This window comes from Pleurodeles waltl, chromosome 11, assembly GCF_031143425.1.
Source record: "Pleurodeles waltl isolate 20211129_DDA chromosome 11, aPleWal1.hap1.20221129, whole genome shotgun sequence".
Lineage (NCBI taxonomy): Eukaryota > Metazoa > Chordata > Amphibia > Caudata > Salamandridae > Pleurodeles > Pleurodeles waltl.
Genome location: NC_090450.1, coordinates 803,225,249 through 803,245,506, shown reverse-complemented (window position 1 = coordinate 803,245,506; position 20,258 = coordinate 803,225,249). Strand labels below are relative to the sequence as shown.

At 44.4% G+C, this 20,258-nt stretch overlaps 1 protein-coding gene across 1 annotated transcript in view; it reads left to right on the top strand.

Annotated features, from left to right (window-relative positions):
* The window catches only part of CFAP73 (cilia and flagella associated protein 73), a 139,703-nt gene that overhangs the window by 45,723 nt on the left and 73,722 nt on the right, over positions 1–20,258 (top strand). The window contains exon 2 of the mRNA XM_069214556.1: positions 6,404–6,509. Within this exon, the coding sequence (XP_069070657.1) occupies positions 6,404–6,509 (106 nt within the window). The remainder of the gene's footprint in view (positions 1–6,403; positions 6,510–20,258) is intronic.

Below are 20,258 nucleotides of genomic sequence, written 5' to 3'. Positions count from 1 at the left end.
AAAACAACAATAGAGCGGAGTATAGATGCTGTGCTTGTGAACCCGGGTCTGCTCTGGGATGATCACAGTCAGCTAGCTGACAGAGCATTAAGTACAGAGATATACATTGCGGAGTTCAGGCCGAAATCAATAGAAATGCAACAGCTGCTCACAGACTTGCAGAACTGGGCCCGGCACTTTGCGGGACAGGCGAAGTACGCTGAAGGATGCTCTCACTGGAACAACATCCATTTTGTGAGCCAGGCAGAAAGTGCAGAGGGGCAGGACGCTGCGCTCTATTTAGGGAGGTGTGAGGAGGTTATAGTGCTCCATACTATGGCCACTTCTACTTAGCATCCCAGCTGCAGTGGGTGAGCTGGTGGTTCGCCAACCTTAGCGAAATGGCAGGTGGGCGGGGGAGGGGTCTCCACCCTGAGTGACCTATTTCATGGTGGTACCTTGAGGCCATAGAACACTGAACTTGTAGAGCCCTGCAAAATTCAGTGAGGGGTAATTTCTAAAACATCACTCCCTCTCCTATGCACTGTGCACCACCTGAGGCACCACAGATGCGGAACCCCCCTTGCACAAGCTCCTTCAATACCTGCACACTTTGGAGAACTCCCGCCGCCTTCTCAGCTGGCTGTCGGAGACCCCTCAGGAGCACAGCTAAATGCCACTAACAGCCCTTCGCGAGAAATGGAAGGAAGAGCTGGCACGACCTCTCCTGGATTAACCATGGGACAGGGAGCTGGCATACCCGGCCACGGTTTCCCGCAACACTAGGTTTAAACGTCTGTAGCGTTTTATTCTACATAGAGCTTACCTCACTCCGGGAAACATCAAAGGGTACTTCCCATGGACGGATGCATCCTTTCCTCAATCCCATGCTATAGACACAGACCTTTTCAACATCTTGTGGGCGTGTGGCTCGTTATCGCAGTATTGGGCCGCGGTGACTACTCAATTCGCACAGGTGATTGGTTTAGCACCGGTATACTCCTGGACGTTTGTGCCCTAGGCTGCTTCCCGCTCTCTGTGAAACAGAGGGCAGGAGTACTACGCTGCGTAGAGAAGAATCCCGGAGGCTCCGGGAATACGCCATGGAATTGACGCCATATTGCCCCAAAGGGTGGTGAATGATAATTCTACCCATTCCTCACTGCACCCCTAGGTAAACCCGCATTTAGAGACGTTTTAAGGTAATGGCAAAGTGGGCTCTGGCCCATGGCCCCAGCCTTTCAGGTGACTCCTTGTTAGAGCCAGCTCTGTTCTACAGAGTCTTGTCATTATTACCTTGAATAAATCTTGAACAGTTTTAAATACTGTTTTCCTTTAATTTATGTTTATTGTGGGTGGTGTGCAAGAGTGTATTGCAGACATTTTGCAGAGAAATGTGTTTGTGTTTCATGAAATATCCATAAAAAAAAGTTTATTTTATATCAAAATAGGGCCTCACATACAGAAATGGGAAGGTTGTACAAGAGATTATTTACAGTACATTAGTGAGCTGCTGCTTTGTTACAATATTGAAAACACACATCAGTGTCCCTGAATATTAGATGTAAACACATTTAGAATTTGGAGGAGTGTGCTTGTGTACTGTTGGTGACCTGGCCAAAGAGGGCATGAAAGAGTTGAAATTGGATTGTAAATTCAAAGCTGTTACGAGCAGGAGCCTCCAAAATACGTTTGGCACAGGGCATTCAGAATCCTTAAGTTGTCCCTGAACTGCGCGCCACCACTACCCTGTTTAAATCGTGCAGGGAACCCTTTTTTTAGGTCGAGCGCGCAAGAGCTTTGACCTGTTATGAATATTGTGGGCTTTTAATCACGCCCACCTCACACCCATCACTTTACCTCGTTCATGGACTTGCCTTTAAAAAAATCACTTGATGTCATTGGTAATTGATATACGTTTGTCCCACCTTGAGGCTGTTTTTGTCACGCTTTGCAGACTGCCCCTCTTACATGTATTATTGCACCATTACCGATATACTTCAGCGTGGGAGAACTATTTATTTTGTCTCTTCCCTTCGTGCTGCATGGGAGCCATGGCGCTCACAGCACTAACAGGTACAACAGTGTGTACTTGATCAGTGAAATTGCAGCGCTGGTCATATTCGTCACATTTACTTAATTGGAGTCATTTCTTGTGGCTCTCCCCTTAAAAACTTGAAATTGGTGAATGCTTTACCAAAACTGAAATCCCCAAAGCGAAAGCGGCTCTCCTGGCACTTGCTGCACTCACCATGACCAAGAAAGTAAACGCCGTCTCATCTTCCTGTTTCAACACCCTCTGCATGCTTCGCAAGACCTTCAGATGGATCCCCATCGAAACCAGAAGAACGGTCACCCACTCCCTCGTCAGCAGCAGACTGGACTACGGCAACGCGCTCTACGCTGGAACAACGGCCAAGCTCCAGAAGAAACTGCAAAGTATTCAGAACGCCTCTGCACGCCTCATCCTCAACATCCCACGCCACGAAACATCTCAGCCCACCTCAGAGACCTACACTAGCTCCCCGTCAACAAGAGGATCACCTTCAAACTCCTCATCCACTCCCACAAAGCTCTCCATAACGCAGGCCCTGCCTACCTCAACGAGCTACTCAGCTTCCACGCGCCCATCCGCCAACTCCGCTCCGCCAACCTCGCCCTCGCCACCATTCCCCGCATCCATCGTACCACAGCCGGCGGCAGATCCTTTTCACACCTCGCCGTCAAAACCTGGAACTCCCTCCCCGTCAACCTACGACTGACCCAGGACCTCCTGACCTTCAGGAAATGCCTCAAGACCTGGTTATTCGAGCAGTAGCAACCCCTGCCCCTCCCCCAGTGCCTTGAGACCCTAACGGGTGAGTAGCACGATTTACAAGTGATTGATTGATACTACAATGTTCACTGCACTTGGGGAAACTCGTCACATAGTGCTTTGCAAGCATTCTTTTTCAGAACATTTTTGCTCATAACTCAGCCAGTGGCAGTCCTAGGACTATGGGACCACCACCAAAACAACACAACAACATACTCTTTCTGTCTACATCATCTTTGTGTCCCCACACTGGGTTAGTGGGGACCCCAAAATAATAACCCCTCCCACCACTCAATGTCTGTTTAACTTTTCTCATGGCTGGGACTTTTGTTTTACAGCTAAGAGTAGGTTGTGCTTTAAGGCCCTTCTTTGTAATATCATTGCTATAGGTGTGTTAGCCTTGAATGTGTGTAAGGTACTATGCCATCTAGGGGATAAATATATGGTTGCACTGCATTACTTTCTGCCATTTGTTTTGTGTGGTTATGCCCTCAAGGGGATAACTATACAGTTACATGACCCTATTTCTTACAAATGCTATTTTTATAGTGGGGTCCTCTAGGGGCTGTCCTAAGCAATACAGTCATATCAACATATAAAAATGTTTGTGGCATGGAAACTTGTCCCATAATGCTTTGAAGAGCATTATTTTTACTAAACATTTTTGCTCATAACTCAGCCTGTGGTGGTCTTAGGACAATGGGGCCATCTTCAAAACATTGACAACAACATACTCTTTCTGTCTACACCATCTTTGGGTTCCCACGCTATGCTAGTGGGGACCACAAAATAATAACCCCTCCCACCATTAAGTGTCTGTTTAACCCTTTTCATGGCTGGTACATTTGTTTTACAGCTGAGAGTAGGTTGTGTTTTAAAGGCCTTCTTCATAATATCATTGCTATAGGCCTGTTAGCCGTCAATATGTGTAATGTACTATGCCCTCTAGGAGCTAAATATAATGTTGTACTGCATTATTTTCTGCCATTTGTTTTGTGTGGTTATGCCCTCTAGTGGCTAACTATACAGTTACATGGCCATGTTTCTTACAAATGCTGTTTTTCATTGTAAGCATTACAGTCAAATTAACATATTACAATATGTGTGGCACGGAAACATGTCCCATAGTGCTTTGCAGGGCTATACTTTTACAAAACATCTTTGCTCATAATTCAGCCTGTGGTGGTCCTAGAACAATGGGACCACTTTCAAAGCATTGACAACAACATACTCTTTCTGTCTACATCATCTTTGGGTCCCCACACTATGTTAGTGGGGACTATAAAATAATAAACCCTACCACTATTCATTATCTTGTTAAGCTTTCTTGTGGCTGGCACTTTTGTTTTTCAGCTGGGAAAAGTAATGCTTTATGGGCATTGTTTGTAATATCATTGTGATAGTTCTGCTAGCCTTGAAAATATGTAACGCACTAGGCCCTTTATGGGCTAAATATATAGTTATACTGCATTACTTTCTCCCATTCATTTTTCATGTGGTTATGTTCTCTAAGGTCTGACTACATGACATGGTTATTGTGGTGTCCTGTAGGAGTTGTTCTGAGCATTGCAGCCAACATACTATAATATTTGTGGCACAATAACTCGCTTCATAATGCTTTGCAGGGCATTACTTTTACAAAACATTTTTCCTCCTAACTCAGTGTGTGGTTGTCCTAGGACAATGGGACTACCTTCAAAACGCTCTTCCTGTCTACATCATCTCTGGGTCCCCACACTAGGTTATTGGGGACACCAAAATAATAACCCCTCCCACCATTCAGTGTCTTTTAAGCTTTCTCGTGGCTACAAATTTTGTTTTACAGATGGGAGACGTTTTACCCCCAAATAATAATCCCTCCCATCATTCAGTGTCTTTTAAACTTTCTCATGGCTGCAAACTTTATTTTACAGCTGCGAGAAGTTTTCTTTTAAATGCCTTGTTTTTAATAACATTGGAGTAGGCCTTCTAGCCCTAAAAATGGGACTAAGCATATAGTTACACTGCATTACTTTATCCTTTATTTTTTTCATGGGGTTATCCCCTCTTAGGGCTCACAATATGGCTACTTGACCTTGTTTCTTACAAATGATATTTTTATTATGATGCCCTCGAGGGGCTGTTTTGAGCATTACAGCCTAATGCCAAAAGTTTGTTTCTGGTAAAGGTTTATATGATACTTGTAAATGTTTTAATAATCTCTCTTTAATACGATTATGACTATAATTCAGGCCAATTTAACATCCTTATCACCTTATGAATGTTTGAACACTCTTGATATGTTTGGGTGACCCGTCTAGTTTATTTCTCTTGTTACTCCTCCGTGGCTGTCTTGTGTCTTTTTTGGGGGAATTGTGTTAGCCAGCCAGCAACTCTGATGCCTGATGATGGAGTGGTGAAAGTGGAATTCTAGTGGAATTAGCATGGCAAATTTAAATTTAGGATGCTAAATGGCAACATTTTTATTTTTTATTGCAGCTAGAGGAAGAAGGTAAATGGAAGTGCTTTAGTTATATGGAGGGCCACTGGAATTATATGGCAGGAAAAGATTAAATGATGAGGCAGGGTTGACCAATTTATGTGGCAACAAAAGTCCAGTTATGAATTTACAATGCCAGTAGCTCTAACTCAAGCAAATGCGAGACTTTTTGCATTGCAAATGCTTGTTCTGCCTCCTGATGCTTCCAGCGATGCCCGCCAGCGCATGTTTTCTTACTAACCATATTGAACACCTATAGTTGCCACAGGTGCAACACCCTCACAGTGGATCACCTGTGCTTCCTTCAACATGCATATGCTCCTCAGTCCACCTTCCTGGGCGCAGGTGCACCGAGCATGGGCCGAAAATTGCTCCGAAGTCTGAACTCCTTAACTAGGCTCAATAGCCTGCGTCCTTGCCCCCTCTTTCTCCCCTGTTCTCTCCTCCTGAGCCCTTGTTATTCCCCCTGACTTCTACAACCAGAAAGCTCCACCCTTCTCACAACATCAGTATTGAAACTTCACATAGTATGATATATACTTGTATCTTCCTATGTTGTGCAAGAAGAAAACCAAATAAGAACATTTAACAAAAAAACACTAAAAGAGGAAGAAATGGACTTTGGGATACGGAACAGGGGCACATGGGGGCAAGTTGACATGATTGGGCCATGGAGACATGGACAAAGGTTTTTGAACAATAATACATTGAGACAAGGAGTCCGGCAAAAGGAACAGGGAGCCAGTAGGACATAAAAATATTAACAAAGAGTCAGGGAGGCATATAGGTGTGGACACATATACAGGGACACACTACTCAACAGACCAACACAAACCACACAGCCCTTCATGCCAAGAGGCATTGGCCTATGTTTCATTTTACAAAGCACATAACCGATGTGTTCGCCAGATGTACCCTAGATATTCCAATAATAAGCCATCTGACTAAATAAAAGTGTGTGTTGCACCACCCTGTGGTATTCCATATGGTGTGCCTCTGAAATGGAATACTGCAACGCCACACCTTCACTAAGTCAATAATGAACACAAGCTTCAATTCTACCACTAATCAGAACAAACAAGTTGAGGACCAGAATAAAACTTAACATTATATTTCCTCCTATCTTCTAGAAAAATGCCAGAGAGAGAAGATGACTTCCTAACTCCTGCCACCCGTATGCTGGAAAAGAGGCGAGAAATGGCCGAAGTGGAGCAGGCCCTGCTCGCTCAGAAAGAGGTAAGTGGTAATGGTTTATTAATTCAAATACTTTGATATGAATTAGATCTGCGTAGAAAGAGATTATTTGAAGTAGCGAAAAATGTGGATATAGGTTTTGAAACAGGCGGGTAAAGCAAACAGATCTGCCATTGGCTACCAGCCTCTTGGCTTTGCCAATGTTTTTTAATCCTTTTGTTAATCTTTATTAAAAAAAATAATTAAGTGGCCACCCGTGCAAGCACAGGTGTGTGCATGTATGTACAGGCAGAAGTCTTTGAATTTTTTTGTAACAAAGATTTACACCACCCTTGTGTGTTCATACGTACATATGCTCAGGCTCCAGTGGTCATCTTAGAATAGGTTGGAAGCCCATTCAAATATGGCCACCTTGCGTGCACCCGAGAAGTTTCTCAGAGGGCATGGCAGTAGTGGCAGCATGTTTGTGAAATATAGGGATTTTATCCACTATTTCTTTCAAGGTTTTATCTCTGCAGGCCCAAGCAAGTTGAATGTGACTGCTGACCACGAATAGCCATAGTCAGCCTCCTAGGAGAGTTTGATGCAGAAGCTGATGCTCTGAGCAGCAGTTTCAGGACTATCACAAGTGGGCTCTAAACAACGAGATCTTAAAAAGTGTCATCTTCGAATAGGGTTTTCTTCAGACATCTTTAGAAATGCGGCGAACAAGAAATGCACAGACTTTCTTTCCAATTGCCGGTTCACGAAAATGCCATCAAGAGTTAAAGGGGAAAGCTGTTTTGATGGACTGGTCAGGGAAATTTCCTTTAGTTTTCTTGATTCCAGCAGTCATTGTGAAATTGACTTATTACAAGACCAGAATGATCCTCATTGGCAAGAATGGCTAAGAAAATGGTGGTTCACAGATACTTTTCACCTGTCAGAACATCCTCACAAAAGGCTACCTTGCTGACAGGATTTTCTTCAACGGTCAGTTCAAGGATTGGATCCTACACTTGAACCTTCTATCATTCAGCTGGGTAGCAAACTCCTGAACCTATCCAGTGTGGTCATTTCTTCCTCCCACAAGACTGCATGGACATTTTAAGAGAGGCCACATGCTGTTCCACCAGGGCGCCTCATTCATTTAGATGGAAAAGGTTCTGCATTAAATGCCTGATTTAGAGTTCCTCAGATGTATTACTTCATCAGACATGTGACAGATATCCCATCCACTGTTTTGCAAGTGCAATTCGATAAAAGCACTTGTAAAATGGCGAACAGGATATCTGTCAGGGTTGTGCTGGAGTAATTCATCCACCGAATTCTAAATCAGGCCCTTACTGCCTCAGAAAAATGTCAACCAAAAGAAATGACAGGAAGCAGCACTGCTTTGCCTGTTTTCTTCTTCCAAACTTGAGTAGCAGTTTTTCTCAATAAAGATACATCTTTCAGCTGTCAATGCCATATAGTCCTTTGCAAACCTCTTTTTTAACTGTACCATGGATAGTGTACTGATCCCCAGTAAAATAAAAAAGGCAGCCTTTTGAAGTAGATGCCCGCTGGGGTGAGTATTGGGGGGGGGCGTCAGCGGAACTTATTTAAATGGGAGAGAGGGATGTGCGGCCCATCCCTCCCTGAGCCATTTACAGTCCAGGGAATCCCATCCCCTGAGGTGATATTTTTTATGGTGAGGGGCATGCGCAGCCCTCTTCCCCAAGTCATTTGAAGGCCCCGGGGCCCCATCCCCTGGGGCTGATTACATTTTAATTGGAAGAGAACATGCAGCCCCAGGTACCCCAACCCCATGGTGTCCGCCGTATTATATTTTGTGGAGGGGTCGTGGACCCCTCTCCATGAGCCATGGTATGGCCCTGGGGACTCAGTCCCCTGGGGCTGGCTCACTGTTGGTGTCTGAGGGTAGCCAGAACACTGTTCGCTGCCCACAACAGCACGGGCAAGGAAGAATTCGGATCTCTTACCCAGCAGGAGCAGAAAGACTCTTCCAGCCTGCGCTCTTCCAGGTAGAGAACATAGGATTGCTCCCATCTGGCAGAAGCAGAGAGAAAAACTGCTCCCAGATGGTCCCCAACAGTAAGAAGCATTGGCAAAGCCAGGAGGTTTCACCTTTATTTTTTCTTTTGATTTCTATCTTACTAACTGGATTATAAATAGCAGAAAAAGGTTATAATAATGTTTGTTTCAAATTTGATGAACTGTACTAGTTGTTTATGTTGTGATGTATGTTGTATTAATATCCCAGGGTTCCGGGCTCGTAATTTGTACCTAATGTAATATGGCATTGTATTAGAGTATTTTAATGTGCAGTAATTAAATTGCCACTGCACCTGCTTCACCATTCAAATCATGCCCTTTTTAACTGCAAGGTAACCCCTATTGTGACTGCCTATTTAGTAATAAAATATAGCAATATTTGGTGTTTAGAGGAGCTATGACAACTTTTGGCCCTGGTTCCACTGCACCTGCTGCACCATTCAAATCATGACCTTAATGCCTGTAAGATAATTGCACTTGTGACTGCCTGCTTAGAAGTAAAATTTAGCAATAATCTGTGTTTAGAGGGGTTATGACATCTTGTGGCACCAGTGCCACTGCACCATTAAAACCATGACCCTGGTGCCTGCAAGATAAATGCACTTTTGACTGCCTGTTTAGTGGTAACATTTATCAATAATTGGTGTTTAGAGGAGTTCTCGCCACTTTTGGGCCTGGTGCCACTGCACCTGCTGCACCATTCAAATCATGACCCTAGTGCCTGCAAGATAACTGCACTTGTGACTGCCTGTTACGTTACTGAGAGAATAACAATTCAAAATAAAACGTCCTTTAAAAAATGAGTGAGTGGTAATTTAAGAAATGAGCACACAAATATGTTTAATATTTACGACTGTTATTCATCAGATATGTAATTATTAATTAATGAAAAACGCAACATAATGAGCCTACTCGTTGCTTGCTTTACATCTGCACTCAATACTCCACTGCAAGATGGCCGACATGTTTACACACATTTCAATGTGAATTGACTTGCGTTCAGTTCATCTTTTCGTATACAAACACTAACAAGTAACCAATCACCAAACACCAGAAGGTGTACTTCGGCCATGCTCCACATGACGGCAGAAGCAGCACAGAAAGCAGAACAGAAGAGAAGGAAGTGACCTGCTATCCAATAAAAAGCAAGTAAATTCAAGTGACATTGGAGCTTGAATCAACAAAAGGGAGGTTCAGGTAAGTAAGGAGTGGTTTCCAAGTCCTTTTAAAGATTTTTTTTAGTAACATAAGATTTTTCACGTGCTGTGCAGGTGAAACCTAAAAATGTTGTCATTGTTGTGGGCTGACCCGTCTCACCCAGTCTTTTGTATTTTGACAGTGACTTACATGAAAAAAAAATAGAAATTCACTGAAGGCAATTAAAAACAGAAATTCACTCAAAAAACCAAAGGTTATAGTTAGGTAGTTAAATAATCCTTAGAAAATTAACTGAAAAAGGAAAGATTAAAGTGATATTACAGTACCTATAACTCGTGCCCTGGTCATGTACTGCTTATACCCTCACGTAATATATCTCTCATGACATGTTCAGTGACAGCATTAATAACATCACTGATGTTATATGAAAGGACATCATTTATGACAACATTGTGAATGGGGAGGGCACAAGTTATAGTTACTTGAGGATGCGACTTATAGTTGCATCAGTACAAAAATAAGATAGATAGATAGATAGATAGATAGATAGATAGATAGATAGATAGATAGATAGATAGATAGATTCCTTCTTGCCCCTCTGGTAAATTTTATTCCATCCCTCTTGGTCTCTTCCAACCTCCTCCTCTTACCAATTGTCCCCTTCCTATGGAATGTTAGGACTGTTGTTCTGTTTGACAGTTGACAGTCGAGCTGCTGTTTTCTGAGCGATTGAGGCGGGCGTTGATGTTGTCTGGGAATAAATCCCTTCACCGCATCGCATCTGGACTCCTGCTTTCATTTTGGTTTTATCAATATAACAATGGTAACGAGATTTCAGCTGCGGTAACATTACTCCTGAGGCTTACGCTGACAGTACTGTGAAGCCTATTAAGCCCACTTCCGATTTACAAGGTTATTCCTTTGTGGATTTCTTACTGACTAGTACCCAGTCTGATGACAAACGAAGACGAGTTCCTTTTCGCAGCTTTGGGACCTATTTTGGCTCTCGTGTCCTTTGTGCCGTTGCTCTGCTGAAACTCTTCTGTGACATTTAAGGGCGCGGTCCATTGCGTGTGCAGTCAGGGCCGGCTTTAGGGCAGAGCGACTGGTCTACCAGCACTCGGTGCCATCCTGGAGTGGGGCACTGACATCAGGGGGGAAGCGCTATATTGAGCAATAATACACGATTTAAAAGCACCCAATCAAGAGTCCCTTGCGCATCCCGCTTTAAGGTAGCAATAAAAATGCCATGATATCTCATGTGATTAATGCTCCTGCTAGAGAGAGAGAGATCAGAGTTTTGTTAGATCAGAGTTTTGTTTGTTGCAGTTTTGACTTGCAATAAAGTTGCACTGAGGGTTAATATGCCTGCTACAAAGAGCAGATCTGTATTTTATGTGAATATCTGAGTGCATTAGTAAAACTGGCTCTGCGTGTGCTGTTTGAAGCCGAGTCCGCAACTGCTGCTGGTTTAGTAGCATTCATGATTTTGTATGTTCTTTGGTGTGGTGCCTTCTCAGTGCCCGGCTTGTCGTGTGCTCAGTGACACAGTGAAGAGATTTGGACTCTTCTGCTTCTGCTCACATCTTATGAGTGTATTTTGTGTGTGCGCTCTCCGCACTTATTGTGGCAGTTTCCTTACTATTTACTCAACATAAGTTATGCTTTTGTAGGATTGCTGTCACGTGCATCCTTCAACATTGGGTGTTACTTTGCGGTTCAGTTAGAGCACGCTGCGACCTTCAGTTGTATTAATAATGTTTAACGCTGTTTCGCGCCTTCGGGAAGGCGATTACTGTTTCGTTCCTTTTTTCCACACTTTTGTCAATCAGCAATTTACAATCAGTGAAACCACAGCAGACTACCGCTCTCCTTTCACCGATAGGGGAATAATTACTTTCAGTTTTCTTTACAGTGCCTTTTACTCAGTGGCGGCCGGCAGCTTTAAGTGGGAGGGGGGCGGGCGGGAAGCACAGACACACACTCATTCTTTCACACACACACACGCACACGCAAATCCATTAACAACACTCATAACATTCAAACATGCACGCACACACCAAACATTCATTTTAAAAGTTCACACACACACTCATTCTTTCACACACACGCACGCACATCCATTAACGACACTCCTACCATTCAAACATGCACGCACACACCATTCATTTTAAAACATCACACACACACTCATTCTTTCACACACGCACGCACATACATCCATTAACAACACTCATAACATTCAAACATGCAGGCACGCACCAAACATTCATTTTAAAAGATCACACACACTCATTCTTTCACACACACACGCACGCACATCCATTAACAACAATCATAACATTCAAACATGCACACACGCACCAAACATTCATTTTAAGACATCACACACACACACTTACCTTCAGCCTCGAGGTCCCAGGAGGGTTGGGACTGCTGCCTTTCCTCATTGGCTGACCTTAGGTCAGCCAATGAGGGAAGGCAGCAGTCCCAGCCTCATCACAGAGTGGGATGGGGTCAGTGAGACTGCTGACCCCACCCCACTCTGTGACGAAGTGTCACTGATTGACACTCGCCCTGGGCGCTTCAGGGCTTAAACCTGAAGAGCCCAGGTCGAAGTCAATGGGTGACGCTTTCCTCGTCACCCAGGGGAGGGCCTCGAGGCACCTTTGCTGAGCCGAGGAGGTCACGCCCATAGGAGCTGTGACCTCCTCAGCCCAGCAAAGTTCAGCTCAGGCAGCCAGGAGTCTGCGCAAATCGCGAATGTCTCACTCCTGGCTGCATGACCTGAAAATGAAGAGTGTCTGTGAGGCTGGCCTTTGTTCAACCTGACAGACACTCTTCATGAGGGGCAAAAGGTGGGGGGGCGTGGCCCCTCCTCCATAAAGGACGGGCCGCACCTGCTTTTACTTCTTTCACCGTATCTTCCCTGTTACCGCACACTGGAACTGGAAGAATACAACATTTTTACATCTGCAATGCTAGTACATCTTTCAGGACGAACAGTAAGACTTTGGGTATCTGATTATCTGCTTTATTTTAATCAATATGTTTTTCACAATCTTGCCATGCAATTTGTACTGCTGACATATTTTATGCTGTGGCATGCTGTATCTTTGTTTAATATCTTGTGTACTATAATATATATCTATACATTATTAGTATTTACTTTTTACATTTTTAACATTTATTGGTGCATTACATTGTATTGTTATAATGGCTGCAGCAAGTATGAGTCAACCTCCTCCATTTCTCTCTGAGGTGAACCAACATTATTGTGGAAATAATGGATGAAATTGTATGATTCATATCTAATCGTTGTTATTGGATGTGATTCATTTTCGCCTACTAGAAAACAACACATATTATTACATATTTTGCAAATTGAAGGTACAAACGTGTTTGACAAGCTTCCTGATTCAGAAGATGAAGAGCTTCATGTGACATTGATGTGTATTTGAATCCGCTCAAACAATTAGAAGAGGAATATGTAGAAAAAATTAACGTTGCATTGGAAAAGCATACACATTTTAATGGAACCCAAGGCAAACTTCACAAATAAGTGAATTATATTACTGTGTTAAAATAATTAGCCAACACTTGTGAATTTGGGGACTTGTCTGGTTCTCTCATAAGAAATCAACTAGTGTTTTGTACTAACAACCCTAGAATTCAGAAAAAAAACTTTTAGCTAAGAATCCTAACGTAAAAGATTCTGTTGATATAGCTAAGAGTGTGAAGCATACAGCTGAATGTGTAAAAGAAAGGAAACTAACTATTTAACACCAAGTGAATGAAGGCAAACAACACATTAAATATATTGACTTCAAGGGAAAAAAATATATACATATCAGTAGTATGGAAGGAACGGATCAAGAGAACAAGTATAAGTATTTCAGATGTAGTAGTGTTGGTTACTTAGCCAACAACCCAAATTGTCCTGCAAACAATGCAAGGAAGTGCAGCAGGAGAAGTCCTTTTGCATGCGTGCAGGGACATTGGGGCCACAAAACTACAAATACTATAGAGAACAATCAAGAAGATCAAGATACATTTGTTTTCCAAGTGAATATCAAAGATGAGAAGGTAATGCTACCAAGTTGTGAAATTAAGTTAGATACTGCCCCCCAAAAAATCTATGTTTTTGCTGACTCATGTTCACCATCCACTTTCATTGACAATGACAGTTTCCATGCACATTTTGATGAGGTAAAATATTCACTTCAGCAACCAGATATAAATCCTGTGGGCTATAATTAAGACCCCATATCTTTGAAGGAAATTCTGTCTGTGAAAAGTTCCTTCAAAGATAGAAGTACCTTAGGAAACAATATGCAGCAAAAAGAGGATCTGACCTTTTATGCTGAATACAGGAATAGGGCATTTTTAAATAAATATTTTCTTGCTGGTAGTGCCCCTAGAAGAGAAAGGGCACCACCATATATTTTTATGTTGTGGGGGGTTGCAGGAAGTGCAGCAGTCCCCCCCCCCCCAATCAATGATAAAAAGCAGTAAGTCTCCTGGGTCATTAAATCTGTGACCCTGGGATAATTTACCATATTTTTCGAAAGAAACCTAAGCTGGAGCTCTACGCTATTCAGCTGGAGTGCAAGTCCCTCTTGTGGTTGTTTTTTTAAGTTATTGGTGACTTCTGAACAAAGATGATACATCTACTTTATATATGTTGATATGCTCACCCTTTGATAAGGCCACTAGTCTTGCGTTTTATATTTTGGTGTTGTGATCCTTTGACGGTGTCAGCAAGTCTAACTGAGTGCAGCCAGGCTCTGCATCTATCTGCACCTTTGGCTGAGAGCAGCTGGAGTTAGGGAGCTTGCAGGGGGTTGGGTGCAAGGCCTGGCAGCAGGCCAAAGGCAGTCTGCAGGGAGAAGTTGGGTGTGAGCGAGGGGTTGGACAAAGGGCCTTGTCATAGGCTGCCCACAGCCGAAGGCCCTGCACTCAACCCACACAGTGCACGGCCCTGCAACCATCTGCACCTTTGGCTGAGAGCAGCAGGAGCTAGGGAGCGTGTAGGGGGCTGGCTGCAGGGCCTGGCCGCAGGCCAAAGGCAGTGTGAAGGGAGAAGTTGGGTGCCAGCAATTGGTTGGACAAAGGACCTGGCCATATGCTCCCCACAGCTGAAGGCCCTGCACCCAAGCCATGCAGCACACAGCAATGCGCATCTTACTTACATAGAAAAAAATAAAGGATAAATGGATGTTAATATTTTAGAAGAAAAAAAAAAACAATGAAATTCACCGGTGATAGTTACCTCAAATAACTATAGCTCATTCCCTAAAGTAACTATAACTCGCGGCCTTGGAATGCAATGCCAGTTACCCTACATATTACATCAGTATTGACATGTTCTATCACATCATTGTGAACATCAGTGCAACATCTGAAATTGCATCATTGATGACAAGACTGTGCATGGGGGTGCTTTGCATGGCTGCTAAGATGGCTGTTGGTCACTGAAGATGCTCCCGGCAATCCACATCCTGTGGGGAATGATAAGGGCTCCGCTGCCCAGGTCAAGATGGACAAATATACAATAACAACTCAAGCCCCTGTGGGGATGCCCACCCCGTCGGGGACGCCTATGAGATCGGTGGACCTCAAGGACTCAGCTGCGATTCTCCTGGCTATTGAGGCCTCCCAAGAAGCAGTCTTAACCCAGATTGGTGAGATCCGCATAGATGTCACTTTGCTTCATCAAGAACTTCGCAGTATGGACAACCAGATTACACCTGCTCGCCATATAGCAAATGTTGCACATGCACCTGCCTATTCAAGATTACTCTATTTCACTGTGCTCTAGTCACATGCTTGTTCCCCTGAAGACTGCTACATCCATTATCACGCTTCTCTCATGTAATGTGAATGGTCTTTTAGACTGTATCAACTGGACGGCAGTCCTGCAATGTGCCAAATGGGCCAGCCCAGACATGCTTATGCTCCAGGAAATCCACCTAATTGTACCCACTGCCCCTTCCTAGGCCATTATGGGTTCAATAGAGTATACAACACTGGGTTTGCCAAGCCTACGGTGGTCCAGCTCTCTCATGGTTACTGAAGAACACACTGATGCTCTGGGTAGATATGTCGGGCTGGAGGGCTTGATGGAAGGGAAGCCGCTTAGGCCCATATTTATACTTTTTTAGCACCGCATTTGCGCAGTTTTTTTACGTAAAATCTGCGCAAACTTACAAAATACAATTGTATTTTGTAAGTTTGCGCCGATTTTGCGTCAAAAAGCGACGTAAATGCGGCGCTAAAAAAGTATAAATATGGGCCTTAGTGTCTATGTTACCCCACAAGCTCCAGCAAGGCACTTATTTCCTGCCACACTATATTGACTGCATTCTCTCATGAGACTATGGTCATAGCAGGAGATTTCAACGCAGTCCTAGATCCTACCATCAACTCAACTGCAGGGCCAACACTCCACAGGCTTGGCATTACCAAAGAGCTCCAGGATTGGGTGAAGGCTCTAGGACTATGCAACATCTAGAGGGCAAGGAATTTCTGTGCCCAAGAATACACCCATTACCTCTGCAGCCTACAAAACTCTTGTCTGGATTGATCTCATCCTCCTACCGTCCACGGGGTTCTCCCAGGTGACCCAGGTCAAAATTATTCCCTGGGGTATTTCCAATCACTCTCCTGTTCAGCTTAGGTTTGCATCCACAGAATCCAACAGAAGGCATATATGGAGCTTTATGTTTGGTATTTGAATGACTCAAAGTACACTGTCTTGCAGGACACTGAGATTGTGGCTTATTTCCAGATGAACCAAGGGACGGTGTTCTCTGTAGCTACGTCCTGGGAGGCAGTTAAGGCCCCAATCAAGTGGAGAGTAGAGGCCAAGCTCACATTCTGAGGATTGAGTCCCAGATTCTGACACTGGAACGCCAATATGTTCTGGACATGAATTTGACCACTCTCTGGCAGCTTTAGCTGCATAGAGCCTCCCTCCATCAGCTGTCTCTTGAGGAAGCCCCCTAGTGTTGGAGAGCCATGACCCATCTGCCCTATGAGCACAGAGAGAAGTCAGGCAAGCTCCTCCACTGGTTGGTTATGGGTTACCAGGCAACCAGGGTTGTGTCAGAGATACTGGAAGACAGAGGACAGTTGCAGACCTCCATGGGGCATACTGCACAAGTCTTTGCAGACTATTACCAAACACTCTACATAAAGGCCCCACAGCTCCCTGCAGAGTTGGAGGACCCTCTCCTTCGAGCCATCCCTCTATTCGCGCTCTCAGTGGTCCAGATAGAGGCCCTTGAGGCACCCCTGATTCTCGAGGAGGTGGGAGATGCTCTTGCAAAGCTAAATGCCAGGAAAGCACCAGGCCTTGATGGGTTCCTGGTTGAGTACTACCGGCAGCAGAGAAGAGACCTGCATTGCCCTTTTTGTTGGTGATGTGCTACTATAGTCAGGGCCAGTGGATGTATGGAGTTGTGTGGCAGCGGCGATTTTTGCACAATTATAGATTTGTTGAATTTGCCATATTATCCATCATCTGCCACATAATCCGCATAGTTTAACAAAAAAAAGGTTTGCTGCTAGCTCAATCGGTTCAAAAGTTGCTAAAAATGTGACAAAGCATCTCTACGCACGGTGGAAGGCCCTTTGCAAAGCTGGACCTTTCACCTTTCAGTTGCTTATTACTATATTTGGGTATTAAACTGGTACCAAAGAGGTGCAAACAACACCCAGGAAGTGTTACCAAGTTTAAAATCAACCAAATAATGAAGTAATGCTATTACCAAATGTGCTGTATTATGCAGCATAATTGCCTTTTCTTGCTGCATAATTTACTCAACCATGCAGCATAATTTGGCCTTCTCCTGCCGCATAATTCCAGTGGCCCTGACTATACATAGCACATCCACAGGAGTCTGGCTCTGGAGCATTGTGCATTCCCAAACTCTTCGGGGAAATCTCCAGCCTACACCCCAGCTGGTTCAAGTTGCTTTTTTGTGCTGGTCAGCCCGGGTGCGGACTTGGGACAACGAAGGAGAAATATCCAAATGTCACAGCACATCTTCTAATATCTGGGGGTGGGGGGTTCTGTATTTGCTTGGAGCCAAACCAGACCTGGAGCCTCAATCTGTGACATCTGGTGACAAGGGCTGAACAGGATCTCCGGCGGTGGACTGATCTCCCAATCTCAGTGATGGCAAGATCGCTGTTTTTAAGATGAAGATCCTCCTGTGACGGGCTGTTGACAACAGGCCCGTCCGAGGAGGCCGCACGGGCTGACACTGCCACCTCTAACCCGGAAGGGGACGGATCGGTAACCAATCCCCTTCGACTTCCGGGGCCAGATGAGCAGCGGCAGAGACGGCGCGCTTTCCGGACAATAAAAGAAATGAGAGCGCGGGCGTCCGAGGAGGGAGGAGAAAGAGGAGCAGGAGAAACGAGTGGTGACGACAGAGGATTCGAGCAACAACAAGAGAGTGATCAGGAGCCAAGCAGACTTGAGGAGCAATCGGATAGTGGCCCGGAAGAATCCAAGGTGGTGCCAGCGGCGCAGGAGGCGCCCTGCAAACTTTCCAGCCACACTTCAGGAGAAGCGTGGCCATTCTAGATGCGTCCTCTTTGCTGGGTGGGGAAAGGCAAGGGTGGCTGGGAGGAGGGTTTTGGACAGAACTAGAGGGAGGAATAGAGGGAGGAGAAGGAGGGAAGAAGGAAGGGAGAAACACGGTACGCCCAAACAGAAGGGGTATTACAATAGAGAAAAGGAAAACCAAAACAGGAAAAATAAAGAAAATAAAACGACAGGCAGAGAACACTAAAAAGGAGGCTGACAGAGAGAAAGAGAGGGACCAGATAAAGGTAGCTACGAAGAGTACCAAAAGCGGTAAAGAAGAGGCACAAAACAGGAGCACAGGAAGACTGGAAAAGAGAGAGAGAGGTTACAGAGGAGTAACCCGGAAACAGGCAACAAGAAAAGAATGAAGGAAACAGGAGAAGGGGGGGGGGAGACAAATATAAACCCACAAGAAAGCAAGGACAGGAAAAGTAAGGGAAAAGAGGAAGATAGACCAAAAGGGAAAAGGGAAGACAGAAAGAGGGTGGAACGAGATAAATAGGATAAGCAACTTACTGGTGCTTTATCTTGTGTTTCCTCCCATGTGCCTCCCGGGAGCCCTGGAAGAAGAGCGAAATGGAAAGGAGAACTGAAGCGTAGCGGTTACCAGAACAGGACTGGATACTATCGAATACTTATCTTCAACACCACGGATAACAATAAAATAAAACTCACCTGAACCAGCAATCCGCTGACTTTGTGTCCTCATTGAATCACCTGGTCACACCTCCCTCATCTCATACATACCCTATCAAATTTTAATCTTCAGGTTCCAGATGCCTGGTTCCGAAACATTACAACCATGATTTTCTCTTTTCTGTGGAAAGGGGGCCGCCCCTGCATTGCCATTGATAAATGTTGTCAACCAACATATGACGGGGGTCTTGGCATGGAAGATGTCAGGATGTACTATTGGACGTCCCAGCTGATTGTTAATAAGCAGGAACTGTCCAAGGTACTTTGAACTAACCTGTGCCTGACTCCTAGGATGGGCTTGTTGGATATACTAGATGAGGTGGGCAGTTCCAGGACGGAACAGACATTTATGGGATTGACCACGCTTTTGCCAAGAGGGACATTGTATACCATTGGAATCATCCCCGATCCCCATTGATACAGGCGTGGTGATGAGCAATGGATTGGTGTGCCAAGCTGGAAGAAGTAAGGTATTTGTACAGGGACTCCCCCCCAGGAAACATCGGAAGATTTGGGGGGTGTGGAGGAAGCATTCATGTTTGGTTACAGCGATTGGGGCTGTGTAATGAGCTGTATTGGGATGGGCGATGAGTGGAATCCTGGTGATAGGGTGAGGGTGGTGGCTTGAGTAGGGTTTACAATGAAATGCAATAAAATTGGTTGTAAAAAAGGCTGCATGGCAGGGGCGCAAGTTATAGTTACTTAAGGGCAGGAGTTATAGTTACTTGAGATAACTGGAGAATTTCAGTGGTTTATTTCGTTTAAAATAGTATATTTGTAACTGGCATTTTCACTTAACCCCCCTTTTAACTTTCCTTTTTCAGTAATATATATATATATATATATATATATATATATATACACACACACACACACACCAGTGCACTCCTTCTCGCTCCTCTCGTAAATTGTATTCCATCCCTCTTGATCTCTTCCAACCTCATTTCTTTTCCTTGCCTGTTGCTACCTTCCCTTGGACTGTTAAAACCATTGTTCTGTTTGACAGTTATGACAGTTGAGCTGCTGCTCTCTGAGGGACTGAGGCGCAGATGCTGTCTGGGAATTAATACCTCCACCACATCGCATCCGGACTCCTGCTTTTATTTTGGTTTATCCATATAAAACATTTGTTGAGTGCAAACACATTAACGCGAAATATTTATTTTGCATACACTTCTATCGCACACCATGCAAAGTCAACTGTTGCTTTGGGGGAATTAGGAGTAATCGTAATTGTTCATTGAATTGTAGCCATCGTGGGACAGCAGGGCGATAGGCGGGCGGTAGTTAAAGCAGGGACA